The following is a 14906-nucleotide window of genomic DNA, read 5'->3' on the forward strand; positions in this document are numbered from 1 at the left end:
ATGGAAAAAAGTTGGGCCTTAGCATTTGGTCCAAAATCAACAGCCCTTTATTTCCTAATTCTCTTTTCCTCTTTTTTTTTTCCATTTGTTTTTCTTTTCCTTTTTAATTAATTAAAACTTAAATTAAACTCCTAAAAATAATTAATTTGAAAAAAAACTAAGCTGATCCACTATGAAAATTAATTACCCCTAAATTAAAAGGGAAACTACAAATTTAAAATTAAAAGGCTAGAAATGCAAAAGTAAGCCAATTTTTTGTGATTTTCAATCTTTAATAAAGCAACCAATTTACTAATTAACCTAAAAATGTAAAAATAAATCCTAAATGCTAATACAAGGTATTTTTGACATTTTCATGACTTTTAAAGAAATAAACATGCATAGAAATGCAAACAATTAACACAAATTCTCACAAAATCCTATAAAATTGCAAATAATGGAAATTTTTTATTTTCTTGAATTTCATAGGAGTAATTCATATAGGGAAAAAATCATGTTCTCACACACTCGAACTGAAGGAAAACTCTTAGACCTCAACTGACGAACCTGCCGGTCTAAAATGGCTACCAACTCCTTCTCATAAGTCAAGTCTTTGTCCAATTGGACAGAGCTGAAATCTAACATGTGGGATGGGTCATCATGATATTTCCGGAGCATAGACACGTGGAATACCGGATGAACTGAGGATAACCTTGGAGGCAATGCAAGCCTATAAGCTACCTCCCCCACTCTATCAAGAATCTCAAACGGCTCGATAGACTTGGGGCTCAACTTGCCCTTCTTCCCAAATTTCATAACACCCTTCATGGACGATACCCGAAGCAAAACTCTCTCTCCAACCATGAATGCCACATCACGAACCTTACGATTGGCATAACTCTTTTGCCTAGACTGAGCTGCACGAAGTCTTTCCTGAATAATCTTGACCTTATCTAAGGCCTCCTGAACTAAGTCTGTACCCAATAACCGAGCATTTCCTGGCTCAAATCATCCAACTGGCTATCTACACTGTCTACCATATAATGCCTCATAAGGAGCCATCTGAATGCTCGATTGATAACTATTACTATAAGCAAACTCCGCTAACGACAAAAACTGATCCCAAGAACCTTCAAAGTCAATAACACAAGCGTGGAGCATATCCTCCAAAATCTTAATAGTATGCTCGGACTGTCCGTCAGTCTGAGGATGAAATGCTGTGCTCAACTCAACTCGGGTACTCAACTCATGCTGCCCTCCAAAAGTGCAAAGTAAACTGCATACCTCGATAAAAATGATAGATACGGGCACACCGTGAAGGTGAACAATCTCTCGAATATATATCTCTGCCAACCTCTCCGAAGTATAAGTACTTGCCATAAGAATGAAATGTGCTGATTTAGTCAGCCTATCCACAATAACCCAAACTGCGTCAAATTTCCTCTGAGTTCGTGGGAGTCCAACATTGAAGTCCATAGTGATACGCTCACACTTCCACTCAGGAATCTCTATCTGCTGAAGCAAACCACCGGGTATTTGATGCTCATATTTTACCTGCTGACAATTTAAGCAACGAGCCACATACGCAACAATGTCCTTTTTCATCCTTCTCCACCAATAATGCTATCTCAAGTCTTGGTACATTTTGGCTGCACCTGGGTGAATAGAATACTTAGAACTGTGAGTCTCCTCAAGGATCAACTCACGAAGGCCATCAACATTAGGCACATATATACGACCCTGCATCCTCAAAACACCGTCATCTCCAACTGTAACTTGATTGGCACCACCACGCCGAACTGTGTCCCTAAGAACCATCAAATGCAGTTCATCATCCTGTCGCTCTCTAATACGCTCGATTAAGGAAGACCGAGCGATTGTACAAGCTAGAACACTGCTGGGTGAAATATCCAACCTCACGGACTGATTAGCCAAAGTTTGAATGTTTGAAGCTAACGGTCTCTCACTGGCTGGAATAAATGCAAGGCTGCCCATACTTACTGCCCTTCTACCCAATGCATCGGTCACAACGTTGGCCTTCCCTAGATGATATAATATAGTGACATTATAATCTTTCAGTAACTCTAATCATCTCCGCTGCCTCAAATTTAGATCTTTTTTCTTGAATAAGTACTAGAGACTACGATGGTCAGTGAAAACCTCACATGGAACGCCATAAAGATAGTGCCTCCAAATCTTCAATGCATGAATAATGACTGCCAACTCTAAGTCATGAACAAGATAATTCTTCTCCTGGACTTTCAACTGTCGAGATGCATATGCAATCACCATACCATCCTGCATCAATACTGCTCCAAGTCCAACTCAAGAAGTATCACAATACACCGTGAAAGAACCCGAACCTGATGGTAACACTAACACCATTGCTGAAGTCAAAGCTATCTTGAGCTTCTGAAAGCTCGCCTTGCACTCGGCTGACCATTTAAATGGGGCACCTTTTTGAGTCAATTTAGTCATTGGGGCTGCTATAGATGAGAACCCCTCCACAAAACGACGGTAGTAACCCGCCAAACCCAAGAAACTTCTGATTTTCATGGCTGTAGTGGGTCTAGGCCAGTTCTTGACTGCTTCTATTTTCTTAAGATCAACCTGAATACCCTCAGCTGATATGATATGACCCAAGAAAGCTACTGAATCCAACCAGAACTCACATTTTGAGAACTTTGCATACAACTGATTATCCCTCAAAGTCTGGAGCTCTATACAAAGGTGCTGCTCATGCTCTTCCCGACTGCGAGAGTATATAATAATGTCATCAATGAACACGATCACGAAAGAGTCCAGATGAGGCTTGAAAACCTGATTCATCAAATCTATAAAGGCTATTGGAGCATTAGTCAACCCAACGGACATGACCAGAAATTCATAATGCATATACCTCATCCGAAAGACTATCTTAGGAACATCAGACGCCCTAATCTTCAACTGATGGTAGCCCGATCTCAAATCAATTTTCGAAAATACTCTGGCATCCTGAAGCTGATCAAATAAATCATCAATTCTTGGCAATGGATATTTATTCTTGATAGTAGCTTTATTCAATTGCCGGTAATCTATGCACATCCTCATCGACCCATCTTTCTTCTTTACAAACAACACCGGTGCACCCTAAGGCGAGACACTGGGTCTAATAAAGCCCTTATCAAGCAAGTCTTGCAACTGTTCTTTCAACTCTTTCAATTATGGTGGGGCCATCCGGTATGGAGGAATGGAAATGGGCTGAGTGCCCGGAGCCACATCAATACAAAAATCAATATCTCTGTCGGGTGTCATCCCCGGCAGGTCTATAGGAAATACCTCGAGAAACTCACGAACGATAGGAACTGACTTTATAGAAGAAACCTCAGCATCAGAGTAACGAATACGAGCCAAATAAGCCAAATATCCCTTCTCAACCATGCGACGAGCCTTGGGATATGAAATCACTCGGCTGGGAGAATGACCAGGAGTCCCTTTCCATTCTAATCGAGGCAACCCCGGCAAGGCTAACGTAACTGTCTTGGCGTGACAGTACAAGATGGCATAATAAGGCGACAACCAATCCATGCCCAATATAACATCAAATTCGACCATGTCTAGAAGCAAAAGATCTACACTAGTTTCAAGACCCTCAATGACTACTATGCACAAACGATATACACGATCTACCATAATAGCATCCCCCACCGGCGTAGACACATAAATAGGAACACTCAAGGAATCATGGGGCACAATCAAATACGAGGCAAAATAGAATGAAACATAAGAATAAGTTGATCCCAAATCAAACAAAATTGAAGCAACTCTATCACAAACTGAGATGATACATGTAATAACAGCATCGGAGGACTCCGCCTCAAGCCTGGCTAGAAATGCATATAATTGGGGATGGACCCCGCCACCCTGCACCACATCTCTAGGAGGACCTCCACCTCTAACATTTTTGGCCTCTACCTCTAGCTATATGACCTTTACCCTTGGTTGGCTGGGCAGGTGGTGCTGGAACTATAGCACGGGAACCCTGGTTCTGATGCTGATTACCCGAGAGTTTCAGACAAACTCTCCGAATATGCCCATATTCACCACACTAAAAAAAACCTCCTGATATGAAGACTGACCCTGACGAGCTGGCTGACCTCGATAATAACTCTACAGAGGAGGTGCTCTAATAGGAGCTGATGATGCACTTTAGACTGGCTGAGCAGAAGGAGGCATATAAGAACCACAACCACCCGAAGTACGATGCGAAGCCTGTAGTGCTGAATGAAATGGCCTGGAAGACTGGACTATGCTAAATTAAGCCCCGCCTCCAGATGAGGCACCATTGAAACCACCGGAATGGCGAGGTCTCTTGTTAGACCCCTGACCTCCCATCCCGAGAACCGACTTAACTCTCCTCGCCACATTATAAAAATCATTATTTCTTACATTTTCACATAAAAGCTTTCTGGTTTCACGCCCGGACTGTGCACGCAAATTGAGGTATTTAAAATTAGTCTTTTTATGGCTAATAAACCTAGAACGGAGTCTTAATTCATAAAATGACCCCTTGGGTCATCACAATCTCCACCTCTAAAACAAACGTTCATCCTCGAATAGACATACAAAATTACCTGAATTGGCAAACAAGTGTGGATATCTACTCTGCATGTCCGACTCGGACTCTCAAGTAGCTGCCTTAACGGGCTGACCTTTCCACTACACTCTATCACACCTCCTTTTTCCTACCCCCCGAAAAGGGTATAGTAGAGTTTTTTTCAATTTAAGTGATAATCGAAACAGGATTATTAAGATCAGAGTCGCCACTTGGGATAATTTATGGTGTCCCAAGTCACCGGTTCAAAATCCCGAATCGAGAAAAGTTTGACTCTATTTACGGTTCGCAAACACATAAATTTGGGTAAGGAATTTTGTTAACCCGGGAGAAGGTGTTAGGCATTCCCGAATTCCGTGGTTCTAGCAAGGTCGCTTTGATCATACTTGGCTTAATTAAATTGTTTGATTACTGATTTTAGAACCTATGTGCATTCGCTTTTTAATTAGGAAATTATCTTGAAACGAGTCACGCGTACGTGTACCCGTTTGTTTGGTGCGTTAAAAATTATGTCACGTGAACGTGTCCACAATTAATAATGCTTTACTATTATTAAGAAAGTTTGGCCGAAATTGCGCGAACACATACTCCGGTTTTGTCTTTTAGAAATCACGATCATGTCACGCGAACGTGTCCACAATCACAATGATATATTAAACGGGCCTAAAGCAACTACGAACATTTGTCATTTTTATAACTAGGTTATGAAATTAATTCGAGGGTCATGTATGATTAAAATGGATGGCACACCTCGGGCTATATGAACTAAATTTAATTAGTAGCCTATTAAAACAAATTTATTATTGAGAAAATTTGATCGAAGTTATGCGAACGCATACTCCGAATTGGGTTTTAGAGTCGTAATTATGTCACGCAAACGTGTACACAATCACAATTGTATTTTAAACGCACTTAAAGGTTTTTCTACAGATATTTTTTCTTAATGCATAGTTATAACATGTGAGGGCCATAAATTAATTTGATGGCACACCTCAATCTAATTACAAGGGTCATATTTAACTAGGCCTAAAGACACTTGCATTTGCAGTGGTTTGAACTTAAAAGGATCATTAGTTGTGAACAAATGGGGCAGTGGTTTATTTCAAGGAAGCGGGTCGGCGCACAAATCCCCTGGACGTTGAAATCGGATGGCCAAATTACTAAAAAAAATGACAAAAGAGGCCTGAGACGCACGAGCCTGATTTAGGCCAGGCAATCTTGGGCCATTTAATGGGCCTAGCTGTTTCAGGGATATGGTTCAGCATTTCCAACATCTGTTACACTTTAAGTAACCCAAACATTAATCTACATTAGACTAAACTGATTTCATCAAATCAAATAAGAAATATTCACCATCTAATTTAAATCCAAATTGCAGGGCATTCGAACACTATATACTCAACGAACACTCAAGCCACATGCATTTAAAAATCAAAACTACTACTAATTGATGTTGAATTCATACACATAGTGATTCTAACGGTAGAATACCTCAAACATTGAAACTAAGTGTTATAATGGCAACCATGGATTCTAAACTCATTCAGGTATTTAAACCAAAAGTTAAACAACGAAATCTTAATATAAATCTAGTCATGGACTAAACATCATTACTAACCGAAGCAAATTTAAACAAATTCCAACAAGAGATGTCCCCACACCCTTACTACAACAGCCCAGGTATTATATCTTCAACAAGGAGTGTTTTTAGCCAAACAAATATTAACATGATAAGTTAAAGTCCAAGTACAACCCTAACATGGAAGGTATTATCAGCAGCATGAACGAATACAAGGACAAATTACAAGGACAAATATTGAAATGCATAAAGACATGGATAAGTTCCAAAATAAGCTGATCCTCAGCAAACTAATATTTAAATCCCCCAATTTCGATTACATGCTTCAAGTTTGAGCTTCAACATATGAGTAGTGTCCAAAAGGTACCTGAAGGTAAAGATGAAACAGAAAAAGTGAGGATTTCAGCAGTAACAGCAGCTCAACAAATCAACAATAGCAGTATTCAGCTCTTCTAAACCATTTTTGGACCCAAAATGAACCAGAAATCCTTTGAAAAGTTTTAAGCTATTACTAACAATGAACCTAAAGAGCAATTCTCAGCAATTTCTAACCCAAAATGATGCAGGAAACTTCTTAGTATTTTCAGAGTATGAAATGGCTTTTTTCAGAGGTTCAGTACAGAGAAAATGAGGCTTCAAATCTGCCCTTGAGTGGAGGAAATGCTGCCTCTTTATAGGCCTAAAGAATATCTCATGTGTTGAAACAGAATTGGGAATATTTCCAGTCTGCAGAGGCATCTTTTTTTTTTAACTGAATGGGACAACTGGCAGCCTTTAATTGGCTCCAGTACTTGTGCTGGCCAAGATTGGGCCAGCTGCCCATATTTTAGAACATTCTAGATACCTCATCTCATCCCTAAATTCCCAAATTGACCCCTTTAAGTTCCTAATTATCCAATTAACCCCCTGAAAGTTATGCTATCCCCAAATCAGGACTAACACATTTAGGCAAAGAACACATCGAAATTCAGATTTGAGCAAACAACAGTCATTAAGCATTTGGACCATTTAAGCTAACCAAAACAAAATAATTCAGCAAACAGAAGCATTTACATCTAAAACCAAACGATTTTCAAATTGTTCAGGCGAGATGAAAGACCTAACAGAAGTTAAACTACACTAAACATGCACCAAGGACCAATCAGAAATTAGAAGGAACAAAGTCCAAGTTCAGAAGGTTTTTCGTCAATGAACTCTGAATTAACCTAAAAACAAAATTAAACCCTTACAATTTCAGAAAAGAGAGGAGAAGAAATACCCTTTGAACATTGAAAACTCTGGACTTCAAATGCATTTGGTCCGGTCAGAGGCGAATCTCTAAATCCCGGCGACCCCAAAATGAGTTTAAACTTACATTAACCAATGGCTCTTAACAAAAGCCATTAGCTAGTGTCAGTTTCAGACTCGAAACATGCTCAAATCGACGGAGAAATTAAATAAAGACCCAATATTCGTGACCATTTTTAGATCTAAAATATGTGACTTCTGGGTCAATCGAAAAATCTTGTCACGCGATAGATGATGAGAGGGGAAGGTAGTGATTGCATGGTGTCGATTTTAGTGGGTCTGGAGGAGGTTGGGTGAATTAGGGCTTGGCTCCAGATGTGAATTTGGCGAGTTTGGAAGTGATTTAAAGGAAGTTGTTTATGGGTTTGAACAAAAGGGAAAAGGGTGATTGTGTGGTAAGAATTTTAGAGCGATTTGAGGTGTCGCCACCGGCCAGTGGGGATTTGGGATTTAAGGGCGGCGGATCTCTAGGTTAGAGACGAAGGAGATGAGGAATGATGAGTAGACTTAGGGTTTGGGGGTGGGCTGTTCCGGCATATATATTGGGGGTATAGTGGTCAGCTCCGGACCGTTAGATCACATGGGATCAACGGCCAGGATAGAGAGTGATGGAACGACGTCGTTTGGCTTGGGATGAGGCTGGGGCGGGTTACAGGGATTGGGCTGGGGCGGATTGATGGAAAAAAGTTGGGCCTTAGCATTTGGTCCAAAATTAACAGCCCTTTATTTCCTAATTCTCTTTTCCTCTTTTTTTTCCATTTGTTTTTCTTTTCCTTTTTAATTAATTAAAACTTAAATTAAACTCCTAAAAATAATTAATTTGAAAAAAAACTAAGCTGATCCACTATGAAAATTAATTACCCCTAAATTAAAAGGGAAACTACAAATTTAAAATTAAAAGGCTAGAAATGCAAAAGTAAGCCAATTTTTTGTGATTTTCATTCTTTAATAAAGCAACCAATTTACTAATTAACCTAAAAATGTAAAAATAAATCCTAAATGCTAATACAAGGTATTTTTGACATTTTCATGACTTTTAAAGAAATAAACATGCATAGAAATGCAAACAATTAACACAAATTCTCACAAAATCCTATAAAATTGCAAATAATGGAAATTGTTTATTTTCTTGAATTTCATAGGAGTAATTCATATAGGGAAAAAATCCTGTTCTCACACACTCGAACTGAAGGAAAACTCTTAGACCTCAACTGACGAACCTGCCGGTCTAAAATGGCTACCGACTCCTTCTCATAAGTCAAGTCTTTGTCCAATTGGACAGAGCTGAAATCTAACATGTGGGATGGGTCATCATGATATTTCCGGAGCATAGACACGTGGAATACCGGATGAACTGAGGATAACCTTGGAGGCAATGCAAGCCTATAAGCTACCTCCCCCACTCTATCAAGAATCTCAAACGGCTCGATATACTTGGGGCTCAACTTGCGCTTCTTCCCAAATTTCATAACACCCTTCATGGGCGATACCCGAAGCAATACTCTCTCTCCAACCATGAATGCCACATCACGAACCTTACGATTGGCATAACTCTTTTGCCTAGACTGAGCTGCACGAAGTCTTTCCTGAATAATCTTGACCTTATCTAAGGCCTCCTGAACTAAGTCTGTACCCAATAACCGAGCCTTTCCTGGCTCAAATCATCCAACTAGCTATCTACACTGTCTACCATATAATGCCTCATAAGGAGCCATCTGAATGCTCGATTGATAACTATTACTATAAGCAAACTCCGCTAACGACAAAAACTGATCCCAAGAACCTTCAAAGTCAATAACACAAGCGTGGAGCATATCCTCCAAAATCTTAATAGTATGCTCGGACTGTCCGTCAGTCTGAGGATGAAATGCTGTGCTCAACTCAACTCGGGTACTCAACTCATGCTGCCCTCCAAAAGTGCAAAGTAAACTGCATACCTCGATAAAAATGATAGATACGGGCACACCGTGAAGGTGAACAATCTCTCGAATATATATCTCTGCCAACCTCTCCGAAGTATAAGTACTTGCCACAAGAATGAAATGTGCTGATTTAGTCAGCCTATCCACAATAACCCAAACTGCGTCAAATTTCCTCTGAGTTCGTGGGAGTCCAACATTGAAGTCCATAGTGATACGCTCACACTTCCACTCAGGAATCTCTATCTGCTGAAGAAAACCACCGGGTATTTGATGCTCATATTTTACCTGCTGATAATTTAAGCAACGAGCCACATACGCAACAATGTCCTTTTTCATCCTTCTCCACCAATAATGTTATCTCAAGTCTTGGTACATTTTGGCTGCACCTGGGTGAATAGAATACTTAGAACTGTGAGCCTCCTCAAGGATCAACTCACGAAGGCCATCAACATTAGGCACATATATACGACCCTGCATCCTCAAAACACCGTCATCTCCAACTGTAACTTGATTGGCACCACCACGCCGAACTGTGTCCCTAAGAACCATCAAATGCAGTTCATCATCCTGTCGCTCTCTAATATGCTCGATTAAGGAAGACCGAGCGATTGTACAAGCTAGAACACTGCTGGGTGAAATATCCAACCTCACGAACTGATTAGCCAAAGTTTGAATGTTTGAAGCTAACGGTCTCTCACTGGCTGGAATAAATGCAAGGCTGCCCATACTTACTGCCCTTCTACTCAATGCATCGGTCACCACGTTGGCCTTCCCTAGATGATATAATATAGTGACATTATAATCTTTCAGTAACTCTAATCATCTCCGCTGCCTCAAATTTAGATCTTTTTTCTTGAATAAGTACTAGAGACTACGATGGTCAGTGAAAACCTCACATGGCACGCCATAAAGATAGTGCCTCCAAATCTTCAATGCATGAACAATGACTGCCAACTCTAAGTCATGAACAAGATAATTCTTCTCATGGACTTTCAACTGTCGAGATGCATATGCAATCACCATACCATCCTGCATCAATACTGCTCCAAGTCCAACTCAGGAAGTATCACAATACACCGTGAAAGAACCCGAACCTGATGGTAACACTAACACCATTGCTGAAGTCAAAGCTATCTTGAGCTTCTGAAAGCTCGCCTTGCACTCGGCTGACCATTTAAATGGGGCACCTTTTTGAGTCAATTTAGTCATTGGGGCTGCTATAGATGAGAACCCCTCCACAAAACGACGGTAGTAACCCGCCAAACCCAAGAAACTTCTGATTTTCATGGCTGTAGTGGGTCTAGGCCAGTTCTTGACTGCTTCTATTTTCTTAAGATCAACCTGAATACCCTCAGCTGATATGATATGACCCAAGAAAGCTACTGAATCCAACCAGAACTCACATTTTGAGAACTTTGCATACAACTGATTATCCCTCAAAGTCTGGAGCTCTATACAAAGGTGCTGCTCATGCTCTTCCCGACTGCGAGAGTATATAATAATGTCATCAATGAACACGATCACGAAAGAGTCCAGATGAGGCTTGAAAACCTGATTCATCAAATCTATAAAGGCTATTGGAGCATTAGTCAACCCAACGGACATGACCAGAAATTCATAATGCATATACCTCATCCGAAAGACTATCTTAGGAACATCAGACGCCCTAATCTTCAACTGATGGTAGCCCGATCTCAAATCAATTTTCGAAAATACTCTGGCATCCTGAAGCTGATCAAATAAATCATCAATTCTTGGCAATGGATATTTATTCTTGATAGTAGCTTTATTCAATTGCCGGTAATCTATGCACATCCTCATCGACCCATCTTTCTTCTTTACAAACAACACCGGTGCACCCCAAGGCGAGACACTGGGTCTAATAAAGCCCTTATCAAGCAAGTCTTGCAACTGTTCTTTCAACTCTTTCAATTATGGTGGGGCCATCCGGTATGGAGGAATGGAAATGGGCTGAGTGCCCGGAGCCACATCAATACAAAAATCAATATCTCTGTCGGGTGGCATCCCCGGCAGGTCTATAGGAAATACCTCGAGAAACTCACGAACGATAGGAACTGACTTTATAGAAGAAACCTCAGAATCAGAGTCACGAATACGAGCCAAATAAGCCAAATATCCCTTCTCAACCATGCGACGAGCCTTGGGATATGAAATCACTCGGCTGGGAGAATGACCAGGAGTCCCTTTCCATTCTAATCGAGGCAACCCCGGCAAGGCTAACGTAACTGTCTTGGCGTGACAGTACAAGATGGCATAATAAGGCGACAACCAATCCATGCCCAATATAACATCAAATTCGACCATGTCTAGAAGCAAAAGATCTACACTAGTTTCAAGACCCTCAATGACTACTATGCACAAACGATATACACGATCTACCATAATAGCATCCCCCACCGGCGTAGACACATAAATAGGAACACTCAAGGAATCATGGGGCACAATCAAATACGAGGCAAAATAGAATGAAACATAAGAATAAGTTGATCCCAAATCAAACAAAATTGAAGCAACTCTATCACAAACTGAGATGATACATGTAATAACAGCATCGGAGGACTCCGCCTCAAGCCTGGCTAGAAATGCATATAATTGGGGATGGACCCCGCCACCCTGCACCACATCTCTAGGAGGACCTCCACCTCTAACATTTTTGGCCTCTACCTCTAGCTATATGACCTTTACCCTTGGTTGGCTGGGCAGGTGGTGCTGGAACTATAGCACGGGAACCCTGGTTCTGATGCTGATTACCCGAGAGTTTCAGACAAACTCTCCGAATATGCCCATATTCACCACACTCAAAAAAACCTCCTGATATGAAGACTGACCCTGACGAGCTGGCTGACCTCGATAATAACTCTACAGAGGAGGTGCTCTAATAGGAGCTGATGATGCACTGTAGACTGGCTGAGCAGAAGGAGGCATATAAGAACCACAACCACCCGAAGTACGATGCGAAGCCTGTAGTGCTGAATAAAATGGCCTGGAAGACTGGACTATGCTAAATTAAGCCCCGCCTCCAGATGAGGCACCATTGAAACCACCGGAATGGCGAGGTCTCTTGTTAGACCCCTGACCTCCCATCCCGAGAACCGACTTAACTCTCCTAGCCACATTAGCTGCATCCTAAAAAGAACTCTCGGTCCATGTCTCCTTGGCCATATGCAACCTAATGGGCTGAGCAAGGACTTCAATAAACCGTCTGACCCTCTCTCTCTCTCTCTCTGTGGGCAATAAAAGAATAGCATGTCTAGCCAAGTCCACAAAATGATTCTCATACTGGGTCACTGTCATGCTGCCTTACTGAAGTCGCTCAAACTGACGATGCTTCTCCTCTCGAGTAGTAACAGGTAAGAACTTCTCCAAAAAGAGATGAGAGAACTGATCCCAAGTCAAGGCAGACGACCCAACTGGTCTAGTCAACAAATAATCTCTCCACCATTTCTTGGCTAAACCGGTGATCTAAAAGGCAGCAAAATCAACCCATTGGTCTCCAAAATACCATATTACGCAGAACCTCATGACAATTATCCAAATATTCCTGAGGATCCTTTGAAGTATCACCACTGAAATGCATAGGAAATAGCTTAATGAACCTGTCCAATCTCTACAAAGCATCGGTGGACATAGTTGCCCCATCAACGGGCGACGCTGGAGCAACTGGCTGAATAACCCCAACTAGATTGGCTGCTGGGGTTTGAATCTGAGGAGTAGTCTGAACTGAAGTGCGGGTAGCAGGAGTCTGGACCCCTCTTCCAGCTTGAGATACGGCTGCTGCAACAGAGAATATGCCAGACTCTCCATAATACCCACTAAACGAACCAAAGTGTCCTGAAGTACTGGGGTAGCAATAAACCCCCTTGGGACCTGAGCTGGTCCCGCTGGAACGGTCTGAGCTGGAACCCCCTCATTAATCTCGATCTGAGGTTCCACAGTTGGGGTTGCTGCCTCAGCAATGGGCTAAGTCCTGCCCCTGCCTCGGCCTCTGGCGTGGCCTCGGCCTCTGCCCCTAGTAGAAGCTGCTGCTGCTGGAGGACCAGAATGTTGGTCAGCGGAAGAGGAAGCACGTGTTCTCGCCATCTGCGAGAGAATAGAAAAATCCAATCAGTATTTGAGATAAAAGAATCGCATGATAGAATAGAAATAAAAAATAGAGTTGTTTCCAAACTCAATAGCCTCTGAGAGATAAGTACAAACGTCTCCATACCGATCCTTCACACTTTACTAAGCTTGTTCGTGAATTGTGAGACCTAAGCAACCTAGTGCTCGGATACCAACTATCACGACCCAAATTCCCAACCTTAGGGCCGTGATGGCGCCTCATACCACACTTGTTAGGCAAGCCAATGTTAGAAATTGATTAGCCATTTTTCTTTGAATAATTATTAAAACACAATAAGAAAATTTAAAAATAACTAATTCTGATAGTTTCCATAAATAACTTCATGAATAAAATAATAAACCAAGCCACGAACTAAATATATAACTCTAAGACTACCCCAGGGTCTGGTGTCACAACTCACGAACTTCTAAGAATACTACATATAATGGGCTGAAAGAAATAATGTATCTGTTTTAAGTAAAATAAATAGTCTCTATAAAACTAAGAGAAGACTCCAGGAATTCTGCGGACGCCAGCAGATCTACCTCGTGTCTCCGAGTGATGATGGCAGCTACTAAAGTCTCTAAAGCTGGACGGTACCTGGATCTGCACAAAAGAGTGCAGAGTGTAGTATCATTACAACCAACCCCATGTACTGAGTAAATGCCGAGCCTAACCTCGATGAAGTAGTGACGAGGCTACGACGGGGCAATTATAATATAACCTGTAACAACATATAAATAATAAAGCAAGAAAAAAATTCTAAACTAAACAAAAACAATAAACTATAGCAATAAATGAAATAACTCAGCCACCTCTTGCCAGGTCTCAGCTACAACCAAATTCTCACATACGCTTCCACATTTCAAATTTCACTTTCAGAGTAACCGTAGGTGTCAAATATGAGATAAACAGTAGAGTAAAATAGAGAGATTTCTATTCCTTGTATTTAAAAATCAATAAATCATAAATATTCTCCCTGATCACTCCTTGTTGCGGCGTGCAACCCGCTCCCACATGTCCACCCTTATTCCTCCTCCCTATATACAAATATTATCCTTATTGCTCCTGTTGCGGCGTGCAACCCGATCCCACATGTCCACCCTTATCACTCCTTGTTGCGGCATGCAATCCACTCCCACCAGACAATCATATCACTTTTATTTATAAAGATTTTACAAATTTCAAATCAATGCCTTTTACAATATTTTTGCCTCAATAATTGTAAACAGTAAACTGTACCACTCATGACTTCATCATTTATCATTTCACAAATAAATCAACCATAATATATATTAAAACACTGTCAACTAGCTCACCCTTTTATGTATCACAATGAAGCCAAAGGAACAACCAATACTTTCAAAATACTTGAAACAATACTTAACAGCAATTTAGCATAACCAAGTAAGCATATAGACA

At 41.0% G+C, this 14906-nt stretch overlaps 2 protein-coding genes across 2 annotated transcripts; both read right to left on the bottom strand.

Moving 5' to 3' along the window:
* Positions 1-3180: 3180 nt before the first annotated feature.
* LOC138889724 (uncharacterized) lies at positions 3181-3651 on the bottom strand. The gene has a single exon (XM_070173060.1). It carries the CDS (start codon positions 3649-3651, stop codon positions 3181-3183), a length of 471 nt encoding a protein of 156 aa, XP_070029161.1.
* Positions 3652-11293: 7642 nt separating this feature from the next.
* Positions 11294-11764, bottom strand: LOC138889726 (uncharacterized). Its single transcript, XM_070173061.1, has one exon. The coding sequence runs from the start codon at positions 11762-11764 to the stop codon at positions 11294-11296; it is 471 nt and encodes a 156-aa protein (XP_070029162.1).
* Between the last annotated feature and the right edge of the window lie 3142 nt (positions 11765-14906).

This window comes from Nicotiana sylvestris, chromosome 4, assembly GCF_000393655.2.
Source record: "Nicotiana sylvestris chromosome 4, ASM39365v2, whole genome shotgun sequence".
NCBI classification, from domain to species: Eukaryota; Viridiplantae; Streptophyta; class Magnoliopsida; order Solanales; family Solanaceae; genus Nicotiana; species Nicotiana sylvestris.

Coding starts and splice junctions, on each gene's coding strand:
- LOC138889724 (XM_070173060.1), bottom strand. CDS start 3,651: ATGGTAGATCGTGTATATCGTTTGTGCATAGTAGTCATTGAGGGTCTT.
- LOC138889726 (XM_070173061.1), bottom strand. CDS start 11,764: ATGGTAGATCGTGTATATCGTTTGTGCATAGTAGTCATTGAGGGTCTT.